An 18,451-nucleotide genomic window follows, 5' to 3' on the forward strand; every position below is an offset into this window, starting at 1 on the left:
TTTAATTTAGGACCACATGATCAAAAGTCTTTTTTATTTTCTTAAACTTCATGTCAAGTCAAACTAGGTCATTCTTTGTGAAACAGAGAGAGTGTAAGATATGGTAAGTCATCTTTATATATAGTTTTGTGTCACTCAAACTTATTATACACTTTCCAAACAATTGTCTTTTATTGAGGGCAATCGGACTAATCCACAAAGCCATAGGATGACTTGTCCTTCCTTGTGAACTTGTATCCTTCAAGGAGACCGCAAGCGCTACAGAAAACCTCTTGAATAAGTGCTTGATATTGTGAGCCTCAATAGAAGGCAATTTGTTTGGACAATGTATAAAGATTATAGTGTACATGACTAGATGGTCAGATGCAAGAGTGATGTGGATCGGAAGCAATGTTTTCATTGCCACCATCATACTATATGAATCAACGAGTACATTTGTGGCTGCGCGGAACTAATGCTTACATAGACATCATCATACAGTATGATCGTGGCTATGCGAGCAATTCTTTTGCGTAGCCACCTATGTACTACTAGTTGTTGATTCTCAATAAAAGCAACTTGTAAAAACCTATTGTTACTGCTTCATTTTTCTATTTCCTCTCTATTGTTAGTTTTTTAATTTCCTTTAATACCATCAGAATGTATTGGATCTATAGTTTGAATTCTGTTTGAGAATTAAGGCTTTAATTTATTTTGAAAAACAAAGTCTTTAGAGATTATTTTATTCTAAAATCTAAATTTATCCACAATATAAGAACATGTACCTTCTTTTCAAAAGATTCTTGATGAGTATTTTTAAAGAATTTTTATGCTTCATGTGGTATTAATTTTCTGGATTTTTTGAATTTGCTAATAAGATATTAGCATTTGGTGTGGTTTTAACTTTATATAAATGTTACAAGATACAAAATGTTGAATGATACTAAATATATCGAATTTACTTGTTTTATATCAAGTGTAAACTATGATGTATCATGTGTTGGGGTATATAACAATTAAGTTCTTTGATAAGTGATTTAGTATCATTTGCATTAGAGGTCAAATATATTTTGTATCTGATAATAATATATTATTAGTCATTATGATTTAAATCTAAGTTATATGATTCAACCTGATAAATGATACTAAATATATTAAATAAACTATGTTGTATAATTTGTTACGTATACACATATATGTTTTCTGATAATAATTTATTATCACTTACATTATAGGTTAAAAAATAATGTATCTGATAACAAAATATTGTTAGTTTTTCTGATTTAAATCAAAGTTATATGATTCAAACTGACAAATGATACTAAATATATAAAATAAATTATTTTGCATCAATTGTTATATATACACAAATCTGTTTTTAGATGATAAAATATGTATCATATACCTAATAATTTTATGAATATTGTGTATCTGATAATAAAATAGTATCGGACATTGTGATTATTTCAAGGCTACTACACGTTAATGTATGCTAAATAAATTGAAAATCAGTTTATTTAACAAGTGTATAAAATATAGTATCAGATATTCTGTATACAATGGTTATATTGTTTCATCAGTGTTGATGTAAACCATACTTATAAAAAACAATTTGTAACAAGTTACTATATATTAAAGTATATATTTGAAGACAAAAATTAAAATTGAAATACATTTCTAGACAAAAACATTCTTCAATTTAGTAATTACTTAGTAAGGTTGTGTTGAAAAGAGAAGGAAAAATAAAAAACACTAAACAACGTATGTTCAACACAATAAAAACCTAACTATTCTACATTAATCAGTCCACTTTCTGGTGGTGTGGTGTATCGATTCTTTGGCCTTGTAGGATCTTCATTATCGCCAATATATCCAACCTTGACTTAGTCCATACCATAATTTCATCACAATGTTTCGTATCTGTTGCGAAAAATAGTCACTCCGAAAACTAATAGATGGAATGTTGATTTCATCGCTCAAGTATTCAGCAAAAGCAGCTACATACATTCCACAGTCACTACAAACAAAAGTAGAAACATTAAATAGTGAATTGAATGTAGTAAAAAAATTATTTTACAATACTAACAGGTTATCACTTTGTTGTTGCATAATGTCTTGAGCATATTCCACCGCAAACGACTGTTGTGGACCTAATAGTTCACCAATTTCCTGGTCAAAACCAAATTGATCAGATTTGCCTCTATATTTATCCTCGTCAAGTTTCCTATGAGAATTATTAAAGCCAAAATGAAAATAATTTAATAAAAAGTGATATTATAAAGACACATTAATAACATACACTAATGTTCATGTTATTTGATACTAAATAACAACAAAACATAAAAGATATAAAAATTAATGTATACGAAAAGATACACAAATTAATAAACATAAAGGATCATAAATTAATAAACAATACACAAAAAATTAATTTATCTGGAAAGTAACTGCAAATTTTAAATATGATACTTAAATGAAAAAATAAGAATCATCATATTAAAAAAAAGGTACGAATATTATAATATTGCATACCATGGGTAGTGTTGTCGAATAATGGGAGGGGCAACCTTCTTCCCCTTTTCTTTGGGGTTTCGAATCCTTTGAAGTAGATGCATATACTTTGTTTACAGATTTTCTCTTGCTGGAACTTTGATTTGTCATGACTATCGGATCATACAACCTCTTAGAACTCAATTCTTTGATGTCAAACTATTCTAAAACAAAAATTAAAGATTTGTTAGATGTTAAATGGATAATGCAAGCAAAAACGGTTGATACACAATAAAAGAAAGAAAATCGAGAATCAAAGTGGATAAGATGAAAAAATCTACTTCGAACTCTAAATTCGGTTGAATAGTGATAGATTTTTTTTGAAATTCAAAATTATTTGAATTTGATAACTAAAATTTTAGTGGGAGAGAAAGATGGTGAAATTTGGGGAATACGAAAGGTCTAATTATTCTTCTAAAGTAAAAAAGTATCCGATTAAGTACCATTGGGAGAAAATAAGGGATTTTGATATTTTAATAAAAGAGTAAGGAATATTGGGAATAAGTAAAGTTATGTCGTGTAATTAAGTTATTTTTCCTATTTTAATTGGTTAAATTTGGACTTCAAACTATTTTAAAAGTCTCTACAAATATGGTCAAAATGGGCTCAATATGAGTATCCATTTGATCCATATTAGATCCACTCAAAAATTTTAATCGTCTTAAAAATAGATTTTTTTTTGTGGATGGCTGCGGGGGGAGGGGGGGGGGGTAAATTTTTATTTTTTATTTTTGCAAAAACAATTTTTTTTTTTTGAAAAATAAAAAAACTTTAGGGGTAGGTTGATGGACGGTGTGTGTTGGGGGGGGGGGGTGCCCGGGGGATAGGGTAAATTTTTTTTTTTTGAAAACATATTTTTCAGGGGGTAGGTTGATGGAAGGGGAGGTAGGGGGTGCCCGGGGGGAGGGGTAAATTTTTTTATTTTTTTTTTGAAAAACAATTTTTTAGGGGTAGGTTGGTGAAAGGTGGAGGAGGAGGAGGGGTATGTGGGGAGGGGTACATTTATGTTTTTGAAAAACAAATTTGTTTAATCAGGTTAGAACAATTTTGCCCAAATCATATTTGCCAAAATTCATATTTAGACAATAAATATATATTATTAACAAAAAGAGTGATAAAGTTCTTACTGACAATAGTTAATTGCAATAAGATCCAATGTCGCTATGACTTAAGGAACATTTATTAAGAGTGTTAATTGCCTCTAAAATAACATATTTAGAGGCAATTAAGCTATTGTCATTAATTAATTGTTGCTAATTAAATACCATTTTTGAGTTTGATAGTAATTTTTTTTCGTATGATCAATGATTCGGGGCTACTTTATCAACAAACTATAGTGAACGCATGATTGAATATTAAAATTTTAAAAATGTTACACATTTGACAACTAATTGTTCAAAGAATGTTCGGTTGCTAAATACTTAGAGATGTATAATGGATGAGAATTCGAGATGGACTTCATTGTTACTTTGGAAACTATATATTTCTTTAATCAGAAATATCATATCATGCCCACTCCTACACGAGACCCAACTATGATCCCAAGACCAGGCATTATACATGATCCGACCTTATCCTGAAAATCAAGATCTAACCTTGACACCGGCTCTAACTCGAGATTGAACCCCAACCCTAACCCGAGACCCTAACTTGATACCCGATCTGGCCTCGACTCCAACATGACACCCCACCCGAGATCTGATCCGACTTAAAAATAGAATTTGATCCCGTCACCCAATATGAGACTCCATCCTAATCCAGAACTCAAGAGTTGTGTCTCGAATCAAGAACTATGAGTTAGATCTAGGATTAGTATCTAAAATTGATACCCGAGACTAAAAGTTAAAATGAAAAGTTGAGGTGTGAATTTCAAAATTAAATTGCAAAGTATTTTCCTTACTTTTTCTTAAATTTGAGGAATATAAATTGATTTGAAAAATATTTAAGTCAATTAAATATAAGAAAAATGAACAAAAAGACCTTAATCTAACTTTCCCTTTATTCCTTGAAGATGCGAAGAAGCTAAATGACAGATTGTTTATTGTGTTAAAATACTCAAACACTGCATAATAAAAGTTAAAATTATCTGTATTTGTTTTTGATTGAATAACTCATCATCACCAAATCAATCATCAGAAGAAAGTGTTGAAATGGAGAAGAGAGAGGGCGAAGAGACAGAAAATGGAACAACCCAAGAGAAGGGCTCCATTTGTGGATTTGACTCTCTTTATCATCTCCTTCAAACTTCTCTCAGCCCCCAACTTTTCCAGGTCAGATCCACTTTCTCAAATTTGGGGGATTGAAAACTATTTTGAGATCGAAATCTAGCCAAGGACTAACTCAAATCTCTGCAGGAAGTCAATCGAATACTTCTGGGCCTAAATTGTGGAAAGAAACTTGAGTCTATTGCTCTTCCGCAGCCTGTCAAAGCTCTCTCTGCTAATCACGACTTTGATCTTCAGGTCGCCACTTACCTCTCTACTTCTATAGCTATTATTTTAGGTTTATTAAATTCTGTTTTAGTAGGAATATGCTGAATTTGACTCAATTAAATGGTAGTGAGTCGGATTTTGCATTAAAACAGAAAACTGTCTAGATTCAAGTATTATGTAGAGTTATTTCTCCCATTACTGTTTTCGAATATGTGCTTAACCTTAAAAACATTATCTATTTGGTAAAAATAGATTAGGAAAAGGGGATTATGTACACCTGGTTTTCAGAATTAGCATAATTGAAAGGATGGGTAGTGATTCTTCCGTTGTTCATGAGAAGAAGAAAAGTAAAAAATGGATGAGGGATATATGAAATGATTTCTGGTTAAAAGTAACCAAAGGGTAATCGGTTCTGAGTTGCTTGAATCTTACAACGTTTTATATCGCTCTTTCGTTGAAAAATTATATTGTGTCTATAGGTTAAAAACAAATTTTTAGAAATATATACCAAGGGTTTGAATGTGCCAAGCAAAATTTCTAGCTTTGCCACAACTCAAGTAGATATTGTTAAGAACTGAATCCTAATCACACAATCAGAATCGGAATCATAGCAGAAGGATAGATCTCAATTTCATATCAACATTTCAAAGATGTACGTAGTTTTACACTGTATATTCTCTAACTAACTTCAGATGGATCATCTCATATATATACAGGTACTAATTGACTTATTTACAGGAAAGTCATCATCTAGAATATTGTTAACAGCCTGACTAACTTTCACGTCAAGTTAACTGACTAATAACAGACTAATAACAATCTTCAGTCAGCTGTTTGCAATCTCTTTGTTATGATCTCTAATAGATATGACAATCTGTGGTGGATATATATGGAAAAATGAAAAGATTTGTGTTTCCTTAACCGATTTGTTGTTATTTCGAATGAGAAATTATCTTTTCTACGGTAGTATGCATGAGGCTGATTGGGAAGATCACAGGACAACTGCCTAGGAGGGAACAAAAACACCATTTTTGGTCCATGAATAAATTTTCTCAGTTCTCACCATTATTTTATCTTACATTGTTTAATGCATCAATTCTTTTAACATAAATGCAGGCTTTTAGTTTTTCTGCGGACAAAGAGTCACTTAGAGGACCTCGTGTTGTGAGGGTTGGCCTCATTCAGAATTCTATTGCTCTACCCACAACTGAACCTTTCCTAAACCAAAGGGAGGCCATCTTTCAAAAGTTAATTCCCATGATTGATGCTGCAGGCTCTTCAGGAGTCAACATTCTATGCTTGCAAGTGAGTTATGACTTGGTTTTCTAAGTGTGATTAATTTATTGTCCTTTTCAAAGTTTATTCATTTTGGTATTCTCTTTTACTCCTATGCAGGAGGCATGGACGATGCCATTTGCATTTTGTACTCGCGAGAAAAAATGGTGTGAATTTGCTGAAGAGATTGATGGAGAATCAACAAAGTTTCTTCAGCAACTTGCACAAAAATATAACATGGTTATCATTAGTCCAATTCTTGAGAGGGATGTGAACCATGGAGAAACCCTGTGGAACACGGCAGTAATAATTGGAAATCATGGTAACATAATAGGGAAACATCGGAAGGTAAATCCCAATAACCAAATTACACCATTTTGTATCCTCCAGGAACTAATACTTCGAAAATCTGCAGAATCATATACCTAGAGTTGGGGACTTCAACGAGAGTACATATTATATGGAAGGGAACACTGGCCATCCCGTGTTTGAGACAGCATATGGCAAGATTGCTGTTAATATATGTTATGGAAGGCACCATCCTTTGAACTGGTTAGCTTTTGGGTTAAACGGTGCAGAAATTGTTTTCAACCCATCAGCTACTGTTGGTGAACTTAGTGAACCAATGTGGCCCATAGAGGTACTATTTCTTTATCTATTATGCTACAACTGTGCTCAGTTAAGGAGTCGTTTGGTAGAGTGTATTAGAGAAAATAATGCATGTACTAGCTTGATGTATTAGTAGTACCTTGTTTGGTACACTTTTTTAATCTATGCATAACTAATACTTGTATTAGTAATACACTCTATTGTGTATTAAAGAGTGAATTACTAATACCATCTATTTCTATGCATTAGTAATGCAATGGGTTCTAATGCATGCATTAACATTATAAAAGACACAATTGCCCTTAAAAACTTTTTTAATATCCTTTTCACCATATTTGTGGAGGGTATTTTTTAAAAACAATTTTTTTTCTAAAAATATTATGCAATGCATTATATTTAAAACTTGCATTAGATTAAATAATTACAAAACTACCCTCAAAGCCTTTTTGAAACATTTCCTAACATTTTCTTTTCTTTTAATTTTCTTTGTTGTCATGTGTTTTTAAATTCATTTATTTTGCTGTCTTTTAATTTGTTGGTGTTTTAATAGACTTTATAGCCTCTTAAATATAATTTTTGTAAAAAATAATAATCTAATTTCAACATAATTTAATAAGAAAAATTACTATTGGTGGAGATAAATTTGAAAAAAAAAAATTCTTTTCCAACTTTTCACAAAAGTATTTTGATCCAAATAGTACAACTATTTAATATTATTTTTGAAAAAAAAGAAAGAAGAAGAAGAAGAAGAGGAGTTGATGATGCTTTAACAAATGACTTTGTTGCAACTTGCAAGAAAGTGTAAAAATAAAAAAAGTAAGAAGGGTATTTTTGTAAACATATATTTTCAAATAGAAATTATGCAAGATCTGTTATTTCTAATACATCAAACCAAACAATGTATAAGAAATAATGCTTGCATAACTAATGCAAGTATTAATAATGCAAGTACTACTAATGCAAGCATTACTAATGCACCCTATTTTGCATTATTTTTATACACTCTACCAAACGACCCCTTAGTGTTTAGTCCTAGGGATCACAGTAGTTGGAGCAGAGAGATGTTAAAACTCCAGGGAAGTATGATTAACCAATGATAACACTGTCAGTTACGGAGAATCAAATCTGAGTTTGACGATAAATTTTAACAAATACTAATATTGACCAATGCCTAAACTTGGGTTGTGAAATGCTATAAAGAATGATCACTTTTTGACAGGGGCGTCGGTAAACAGTATCTAGTTTCTTGACTTTTTGGTTGTTGTTGTGTTGGAAACAGGGGTGTAGGTAAACAACATCTAGTTTCTTGACTTTTTGTTTGCTATTGTGTTGGAAACAGGCTCGCAACGCAGCAATAGCAAATAGTTATTTTGTTGGTTCAATTAACCGTGTTGGAACAGAAGTTTTCCCTAATCCCTTCACTTCAGGAGATGGAAAGCCACAACATGCAGATTTTGGGCATTTCTATGGTTCGAGTCATTTTTCTGCACCAGATGCTTCATGTACACCGTCTCTGGCCCGTCACAAGGATGGATTGTTGATATCTGACATGGATCTCAACCTTTGCCGGCAGTTGAAGGACAAGTGGGGATTTCGAATGACTGCTCGTTATGACGTCTATGCTGATCTACTTGCTCGTTATGTGAAACCAGATTTTGAGCCACAAGTCATTTCAGATCCCTTGTTACATAAGAGTGGTTAAAGTTCTGCCTTGACCATTAAGGAAAACGAACAGGTAAAATTGCTTTCGGACTATCTGGAAAGTATCACAAAGTTTCCATGTTTTCATGACTATGAAGTGTACGTTCAAGAACATATTAACAATAAAAAAAAGTAGTGGAATTTGTACAAATACTGAATTCACAGTGGTGTTAACATCAATAACTTGGAATAACTACATGTGTTAATCAATACGTTTAACATAGCCCTGGTTAAGGATGGGTATGTTAAAAAAAAAGGATTGGTCAAAGAGCCTAATTGAAAACTTCTACTTATTATGTTTTCATAATTTTCCCCTCTTACTTTACAATTCCATCAAAGCACCTGAGAACCCATGCCTGAGTAATATCGACATCAGATCAATTTTTCTCTCAAATTGATTTATGGTCAGTAGCCAAATATTTTTTATCTCATAATTTTGATGTGCACAGAAGATCCTAACACTCATAGGTATAAAGAGGAGAAAATGTTTTTTAATAAACCCTTGACCTAGACCCGAACCCTCAACACTTGAGGTTGTCAACGCAAGCTTTAACTTGCATTTGAGAACCAAAGTACCCATAAAACCTTTTGGTTAGCGAGTGCTGAAGAATCATTATATCAACTTTTCAATATTTTCTATGAACATATACAAATTTCTGTTGGAATCAATGAGTGCTAGAGCACCGACATTCTCTACGTGGGGGCAGTCCCTGTTTAACACTAGTATTTAACATATCAAAACGGGAAAAAATTATGTGGATAAGTAAACTTATATTATTTAATTATTCATCATAGCTATAGTTTACTATAATTACCACTAGCAACTAACATTATATATTAATTATGTGGCTGACTTCGAGTTTGTATAATAAGTCATGTTTGTATATGTATAATTCGTTGGATATACAAATAAATATGTATAATATACAACTTTTTAGCCTATATACATATATAATTCACCTCTCTCCCACTCTCTATCCTCTCTCGCTCACCTCTCTCCTCCCTATCTCAATCTCGCTACTTCCTCTACTAGTCTCGCTACCATTTATACAAATATATATGTATAATATACAGTTCTATAAAATTATATACATATACAATTCATCGCTCTCCCACTCTCTCCCTTCTCTCATTCACCTCTCTCCTCTCTCTCCCAGTCTCACTCGCCTCTCTCCTCTCTCTCCCAATCTCTCTTGCCATATATACAATTACATATGTATAATATACAATTATCTAACCAATATACATATACAATTCACCTTTCTCCCACTCTTTTCCCCCTCTCTCTCGCCTCTCTCCTCTCTCTCTCCCAGTCTCGCTCGTCTCTCTCCTCGATATAACTTGTAGCTACAAATTGTAAGTATCAAACTATAGCTATGGAGAGTAATTAATTATTTTTAAGTGGCCATACGTGAGAATTTCTCTATCAAAATTAAAGTATATAAATGTTGAGTCGAATGTAAATAGCATATAATGTAATTTATTGGTCATTCAAATCTATTTAATAACTAAGACGAAGAAGAATTATAATGAAAATTTTAAATAATGTTTATTTGTTGGGTCCATTTTTACATGAAATATAAAATAATTTATCTTATCAATAATAAATTTATTTTAATGATAAAGTTGAGTGATTTTTTTAAGATAAAAATCTTGAGTTGAGTGATTTTATTGATACAAAATAAAATTTAATAACTTAACTAGATGATTTCTCATAGTTCAATGATATTTTAAGATATTAACTCGATATTTGTGGAAGGTATAGAAAATTAAGAAGGGAGAAAATTAAGGAATTAAAATTCAACCCAATAGCTGTCCATTATTTTCAATATTCTTTTTACCTATTTTTCTAATTATGTTTAGGAAAAATCACTAACATCTCAAAGGAGGGGAAAATTTTATATGCTGATAATTTTGGTCATATATAACAAGGATAAGATTTTATTTTTATTTTTTTTAAAAAAAAGCTCGTCAAACTTAATTTTGGTATTCCTAGTAATAATGATAAAGATTTTTGCAATATTTTTATTAAATATATTTGTAATGACAACAAAGGATCCTTTCCTTTTTAGCATACACAAACATAGATAGTGAACTGAGTGTCTTTCGTAAATCCTATTTGCTCAAAAAAAATTTAGATTACTAAACTATTTTATTCCGAAGGATTTTCTTCATCTTTAAGTGTTAAGGTAGAGAGGTAACAACTGCTAGGGTCAAAAATCTAGCTCAAGCAAGTGTTGTGGCATATAAAATTGGTATCTAAAAAAATAACAATTTCTGTTTATAGAGTAAAACTATCGCACCAAAGTAAGAAACAAAGGTAAAAATGAGTAACATGCATCTTTTTTCCTTTTAGGAACATTTCTAAAGACAATTCTGATTCATATTAAGCAGTTGGTACTCATCTGCCTAAATGTTGCAATATAATATCAACTCTGGGAAGACCTCCCGAAGCAATGTTTTGTACTCAAATTACATTAATTTTCAGTCCACAAGATTCCCCTGTTAGTGAAAAATTACAATATAACAAAAATATAAGATTACAATAGAAAATGAAAATGAAGAAATAAATCTCTACAGAATGAAGCGCGGATATCTCGCTCTCTTTGAGAAGATTCAAGCCCATTACAATAAATGTTTTTCACCGGTCCAGTAGTAGTCCTCTTAACTTGTCGCCTTCGTGATATAAGAACCTTCACAAAGTATAACTCAACAACTCTGAACAAGAGTTGAGTCCAAAACTCCACAAAAAGAACACCTTCCTTCACCTAATAAGAAATCTTTCTTTTTTACTAACACTTTCACACTATTTTTCTTGTGTGTTTTGTGTAACAAACTAAATGAAGACCACCACTATTTATACTAGAAGAAATCTTTCTAGCATTGAATAAGAAGATAAATGGTGTAGTAAATTGTAAAAATAATGGTCTAAGTTGGCTTTTCGCCGTGCTCCTTTTTTTCAGTTATAGGGCGGAGAGAGGGAGGCAACTGAAACTTTTAGAGTCGAGTTTGCCCTCCGATCGAGTAGTAAAGACAAAGAGAAAGGTTGAACAACACTGTGCGTTCCAGACCTGATTGAGAAAGAGGCCAAGGACGGGATCGAACCGTCATTCCAGGATTTGCAGTCCGATACATTTCCATTATGTTAGGAGTTACATATGTTATGAAAAAATTATAAGTGACAATCAAATAGACACTAATGCCATCAGCAAAACTGAAGTGCATATGACAATAACTCCTAATGGAGTAATGCAGTTGTAATGCAACAATTAGCCACTCCAACGGCAACAAAGTAATTGTCATAACTCCCAAACATATAACAACAAATGAAATGCATATTCTAATTCAATAATGAATAAAGGAAGTAACGATTCTGAGGCAACGGTCAATGTGGCAATGCTATGCAATATTTTTTATAATATTAAAATGCCCCAACATTAACACCCCAGTTATCAGATTCACATTTGACAAGTTAATTGAAGAGACAACGGAAATAAATACACTTGAACTATTACTTTTTCATTGAGTTTTACACGTGAACAATTAGTTGTTTTTCTTTTCGTTTTCTACTTGAACTATCACTATGTGCATATCATTTTTGATAAATTTTTTCACGAGTTTCACCCGCGAACAATTTGTTCTTCCTTTCTTTTCCTATCTAAACTATCACCATTCATGTATCGTAACGGAAAAAGTGATGGTTTTTTACGTTCTTTTGTATAACACTGGACATGTCCATTAATGCTTCAGACTGAGAGCTAAAGTGATGCCTCCACAGGTTCTCCTGTAGCCAAAATCAAACCTCTACCTCTGTTCCTTCATCTTCCTCTGTTACTCTTGATAATTTTGCCTCTTTGGGTATCAGCTGATTAATTTCTCCTCCTTCTTTCTATGGTTAGTAATCCATCCTATATGTGTTACTTCTTCATCAATTTTAATGAATCCTTTGTAGAATTTGACAACATCAAGATCCTAAGAGACTACTAAAGAATCAGAAGGTAGCTTATCTATGTAACCACTGACATGTAGCACAGTTTGCAACATTGGAACTATTTACATTGTCAAAATCTTCTAAATGATGCAGTTGTCTTGCGAAGTTCTGATCGCACATAGAATACGGAAAAAGTAACTCAAAATGATATCGTTACCCAAAATTAGTACTAACTAAGAGCAAAACCTCGTGAACTCTATACTGAATCTCTTTTCATTACTACATGTACAAGGCAATTTTGGAAGGGGAAAAATTTCAAAAATTATTTCCTTTATTCCATTTTACATGGCTTAGAGTAAATCACATTTAATATGCTTTTCAAATATTTTCTTAATTTCAATTTCACTTTTGTATTCTTTCATCTTTTCACGTTATAGAAGTGAAAATTCATCAGAGGTAAAAACACTAGTCTTTTGGTTGATCATTTAGGATCTAATGACGAAATAACTCAAAATTATAAGTAGAAGTAAGCTAAATCTTTCATTGAACATCGAAGCACGAGACAGAAATATTTTCAAATTTAAACACACCACAATCTCAAATGTGAAGTACACAATAACCTGAAAAGCCCCTTGCAGCTATAACCTAAGTTGCTCAGACTCGGATGCAGGTATTCGAGACGGATGCGAATTCGGGGGTGTGAAAATTCGAGTATGGATACAGGTGTAGGGATTAGGCTAAATTATTCAATATTATAAAATATAGTTATAATAATAATAATAATAATAATAATAATAATAATAATAATATCTTGTAAAACCTATATCAAATATCTTGTTACTAATTAATTTTTAAAGAATTATAATTTCCTTTAATTTATTATAAAAAAGAAATAATCATTCGCGTGTATATATATATATATATATATATATATATATATATATATATATAGCCTAACTTTAATTGGATAGTACAATTCATGATGTATGTTGTCCCTTCTTCTCCCAAAAAAGTATTTTCTTCTACCAAGAAACCCTTAGCATGCTCTGTTTCTTTTCAAGAAAAAAAACTCGCTTCTTTTTCAAGAAATAGACTTTAAATTCTTTGTTCTTTCCAGGAAGCCTTCACCTTCTCTCTATCCATTTACAAGAAAAAGCTTTGTCTGCTCTCTCTCTCTCTCTATTCTTGTAAGTTTTACCTCTTCACTATTCTTTTTCATGGAGCAACCAGACCTTGTGACAACTTCATCGGAGAAAAGTCGTCAACTTTCACCAATCATGAAATTCTGTGTCTTCTTCCCTATTTTTTATTCGACACTGGTCAAAGTGTCCGAATCGGATTGATCGATTCTGATACACACCCCGCACCAGAGTCACATTGAGACGGGTTCAGTTGGAAAAATGAAGAGTCTGCGCAACATAGGCTATAACCATATGATGGTCTAATAACAAAATTTCCCCAAGTCAATATAAAATTAGGTTTAGATCATCGGTAACAATTGAATGTAACAAATACAACATTGAACATACAGAAAACTCAACACATCAGAAAAACAAGGCATCTATTGTTCGTCCATTAAAGAGAACCTCTGAAGAGCAAGAAAATAAAACCAGCAAAAGACAAAATCAAAGAAAGCGACACAAAGAGAGAAGGAAAGATTTTTAGAATCAGTTATGACAAATCAAAGATCCAACATGTAGAATTGAAACAAACACATTATCCAAAGAAGAAATTGAAAATAAAAATTATCAGTTTACCATTCAATTGTCCAAAAAAAATTATCTTTTATTAAGAATGATAATAATTAAACACTTACATATCCAATATTATGAAATTCCACACTTTCATCACAAATCCTTCATTTATTATTTCAACTGACCCATAGTCCCATAATGATTTTTCTTTTTCCTAATCATCTAATACACCTCATTTTCATCTCATCACTCTATAACCATTTCTCTTTTTCCAAATAATCTAACATAACTTATCTTTATCGCATCACTCTATATACCCCAACCTTCAAATTGTAATTTCCTAACCACTACCCCTTACACCGACGTCGCCTGCACCGTGGCTAGGCCTTTTAACCCCAAATCGCAAAACTGCCTTCAACAATACCCCTTACCCCAGGGCATGACCCTACTCAGAGACTTTCTACTTTAGGGCAGGACCTCCCTACCCCCCTAACACGAGGTCGTCTGCCTTAGGTCAGGCCTCTTACCCTAAGGTCATCTGTTTCAAGGTAGGGCTCCTATGCCCTAACCCCCTACCATCTACCTGAAGTCTGCCTACCTCGGGACAGGGCCCCTACCCACCTACCCATTACCTCGACATCTCTTGGCTTAAAGTAGTGCCCTCATACCTACTAAAACTACCCTTACTCCTACCACATAGCCCAAGGCCGCTTTTCTCGGGCAAAGACCTTACCTTATACCCCAAAGCCACCTTCCTCAAGCGGGCTCCTACCCAGTAAACCGATATTGTCAACCTAGGGACAGGGCCACCCTCTCCTCAACCCCCTTACCCCCCTCCTAGTCTTCTTACTAGAGGCTCCCTTCATCGGGGCAGAGACCTTTTTCACCCTCCCCTCTCTTACCGCTACCTCGAGGCCTCTATTACTCCCCTCTCCTACCCACTACCCCGAGGATGGCTGCCTTGAGGCAGGGACCTACCCTTCTATACCATTCACTGATGATTCCTTTCATTGTGAAGGGCCACTATCCCTTGCCCTTACACCTCCTTTCCCAGCCAGGCTACCACGGGTTAGGACCGATCCTTTCTTCAAACATCCTTACCTGGATGTCAGCTACCTTGGGACCCTACCCTCCGCACTCCTACACCCTTACTTGAGGTCGCCTTCTTTGGGGCAGGGCCCATACCCGTCCTCCTACCCTCTTCCCCGAGGCAAGGTCCGAACCCCCGCCTTCATGCACCCCTTTTTAAAGGATGGTTGCCTCAAAGTAAAGCCTCTCCTCCTACCCTCATCTTACCCCATACCTCAAGGCTGTCTATTTTGATGCAGGGCTTTTTCCTAAGGGTTGCCTTCCACGGAACAAGGACCCTACCCCACCCTTCTATTCCCCCACAATTAAACTATCTTACTATATAGAGGGTCCTTGACCCACTCTCTTTCCCCTTTTCCACGAGGGTGTCTGCCTCAGGACAGGGCCCATACCTCCTACCTTAAGGTTGCTTGTTTCGGGACAGAGCCCCTACCCCTCTTTTATGACTTCCTACCTCAAGGCGTGGCCCCTACCCCCTCTCCTTTCTAACCCATACCTCGAGGTCGACTGCCTTGATGCAAGGACCCTACCCTAAGGCCGCCAATTACGTGGAGATAATGAGATGGACAGTCTTGAAATGCCAAATATTTTCATCTTGTGCTTCAATTTAATGAGAGTTGTATGGATGCCACACAACAATATCGAACAATTACGTGGAGATGTAAGTTAAGGCAGTCTTAAAATGATTAAAAAAACCTCAACTATTAAAAAAATACTCAAGCAGACATGTTGATACCTTAAACTTTTGCTCATACTTCTAATATAGTTGAAAACTAATAAATGAAAAGATATTTTCCCTAGAATTGCAGCCCTAAGCCAGAGAGACCATTAGATTGGAGTTCTATTTGCAATATGTGTCCTAGAAAATGAAACACAGAAAAGATAAATGGGTCTGATCCTGGCTCAGAATGTAGATGGATAACATCTTTATCTCACACTGACCTCGGAAAATGGAAAAATGTCATCATCTTTATCAGTCTTTGACATCAAAGAAATTTGTTTTGAACTTTTTCTTCTAAAGAAACCAAAATATTAAACTTTAGATCTTCCTTGTGTCTAATATGGAGAAACCTTGGTGGATTGACCTTTTAAAGCTAGAATTTTTTCTAACAAACAAAGCTCCACATCGATATTATTACCCCAAAAAGAAAAGGTGATGGCATTGAATGCAATGTTTTTCACATGGTTTTCACTTCAGTTTCCTACTTCTTTTGTTGTAAACACATACAGTTTGTTGAAACGAGAGAACATTGGTCTTAGTCTTACATTTCGAAACGTTATTCTTATCCTTGATTATAGGTTCGTTCATCTATAGTTGAGAATTTCTACTCCACTTAGAATATCCTCATGGTTAATAATATTTATTAATCTTGTAGTTGAGATTTATAGAAAAAACGAATATATACCTGTATGAATATAAACAGTTTTTAGCTATGCTAAGTTAGAGCACGGGGTAAAAAAAGGTCATTTATGTTAACCACGAAACAATTACACGCTAAGACGAGGAAACACGAACTATAACAACATTTAACCATGAAAAGCTCAAAAGTTAGCTATTGGAAACATTATAAGATGAATAATGACTCAATCACAAAGTTCCATATGAACAAAACCAAGAAAGAATCATAATAAGATTTATGAAAACTAAACAAAAAGTTAATGTGTGAACCCCAAACCAAGTTAAGTATGTTGGAAGGTGTGTATAACGATCTTGGGTTACTCCACTAATTGCCTTTAGGTTTTGAAATACTTACTTGGATTATCACACACATGTCATGGACCAAGTGGCTAGCTTTTCAATAGTAGGTATATTCTAAAAATACCAATATTTTGAGATAAATTAAAGTGGGTAAATGATTTGACGCATGAAATTTAAGTTTGATATTATTATTCAATTATAGTTGAAAAATATGCTCAAAAAGAGAGATTTAAGTAAGCTAATGAGTTGATTTTTGATTCATATAGATGACGTGGAAAGGAGATTGAAAGAAGTCGGTTAATATGATGTTTTGAGATTGAAAGATAACTAGTGTCATTAAAGATTACCCTGCTTATCCATGTTTGTCTATTGCTATTGAACAAACACTTCTACCCCTATTTGACATAAATATAAATCCTCTAATGCCTAGATCGTCTCTTATTTGTGAAAACTAATACTCAAAATCCTTTAAAATCTTGTTGAATCATCCATCTAGTTTTTCAAATTACTATAATGAATACGTTTGAATAGAGTTACCCCCTATCCCACTTTCGCAAGCCTTACCCCTAACCCAAGGCCTCCTGCCTTGATGCAGGGTCCCTATACTAAGACCACCTTTCTCGAGACAGGGCCCATACCCCTTTACCATCTCCCCTACCCCAAGGTCTTCTGCCTCAGAACATGACCTCTACCACAATCTTCTGCCTCCTACCCGGAGGCCACCTGCCTCAGAAAAAAGCTCCTACCCCCTCTCTATACCTTACCCAGAGGATATCTAAAGAGGCTACTTGTCCCGGAGAAGGGGCCCTAACCCTTCGCTCATCTACTATCCCTTTCCCCGAGGCCTTCTGCCTTGGGGCATGGCCCCTACCCTCTTTCCCCTCCTGCCACTTACCTCGAGGCCTCTTGTATCGGGCAAGGCCCCTACCCCAAGGCCACCTTACTTGGGACAGGGCACATAAAAATACTTATTGTAATTCCTAATATAAGACTTGTTGTAATGATCTAAGGGCTAAGTCCCAAATTCTTGTACTCTTATGTTAAATGGTGATGTGAGACAACGATAAATTCTATTTTGAATATATGTAAAGTGAAATTAAACTTCAAATGAAAAGTTTTTAATTTTTCCCTTTTTTATTCTATGAATGATGTAATGATGTATGTTAAAAGCTTGTCTAAGGCCTCTAAGAGGACGAAGATGCCGATTACGGCTAGGGGGTGCTCTCCGGTTGTTACATACTTCTAAGGAAAAATGGATGAAAATAGGCCCATTTGAATTACAAAGTCCAAAATCTTTCACCATAGGAGATACCTCTTTTTCTGAAGCTTCAATCCCGATTTGGAAGAGGAAAGAGAGAATGGACACCCTTGATCAATTTGATTGTCCTTGGGCACAATGTGTCCTCATTTCACAACAACAAGGACAGATTCATGACTGCTACAACAATTGCTTTTGCCAAAAATCTCAGCTGGAGATCGAGAGGGGTGAAGA

The 18,451-nt window shown here is 34.0% G+C and overlaps 1 protein-coding gene across 1 annotated transcript; it reads left to right on the plus strand.

Moving 5' to 3' along the window:
• Window positions 1-4,478: 4,478 nt before the first annotated feature.
• LOC101267567 (beta-ureidopropionase) lies at window positions 4,479-8,697 on the plus strand. The gene is made up of 6 exons (XM_004248745.5): window positions 4,479-4,799; window positions 4,884-4,991; window positions 6,078-6,266; window positions 6,357-6,584; window positions 6,652-6,876; window positions 8,185-8,697. Exons 1-6 carry the CDS (start codon window positions 4,680-4,682, stop codon window positions 8,545-8,547), a joined length of 1,233 nt encoding a protein of 410 aa, XP_004248793.1. The 5' UTR covers window positions 4,479-4,679; the 3' UTR covers window positions 8,548-8,697.
• The last annotated feature ends 9,754 nt before the right edge of the window (window positions 8,698-18,451 follow it).

Source organism: Solanum lycopersicum, chromosome 10 (genome assembly GCF_036512215.1).
Source record: "Solanum lycopersicum chromosome 10, SLM_r2.1".
Classification (NCBI taxonomy): Eukaryota; Viridiplantae; Streptophyta; class Magnoliopsida; order Solanales; family Solanaceae; genus Solanum; species Solanum lycopersicum.

Bases quoted from the DNA above. Each gene is read 5' to 3' on its own strand.
- LOC101267567 (XM_004248745.5), top strand. From the start codon at position 4,680: ATGGAGAAGAGAGAGGGCGAAGAGACAGAAAATGGAACAACCCAAGAG. The intron at 4,992-6,077 runs GTCGCCACTTAC...ACATAAATGCAG, and splicing joins ATCACGACTTTGATCTTCAG to GCTTTTAGTTTTTCTGCGGA. The intron at 6,267-6,356 runs GTGAGTTATGAC...ACTCCTATGCAG, and splicing joins TCAACATTCTATGCTTGCAA to GAGGCATGGACGATGCCATT.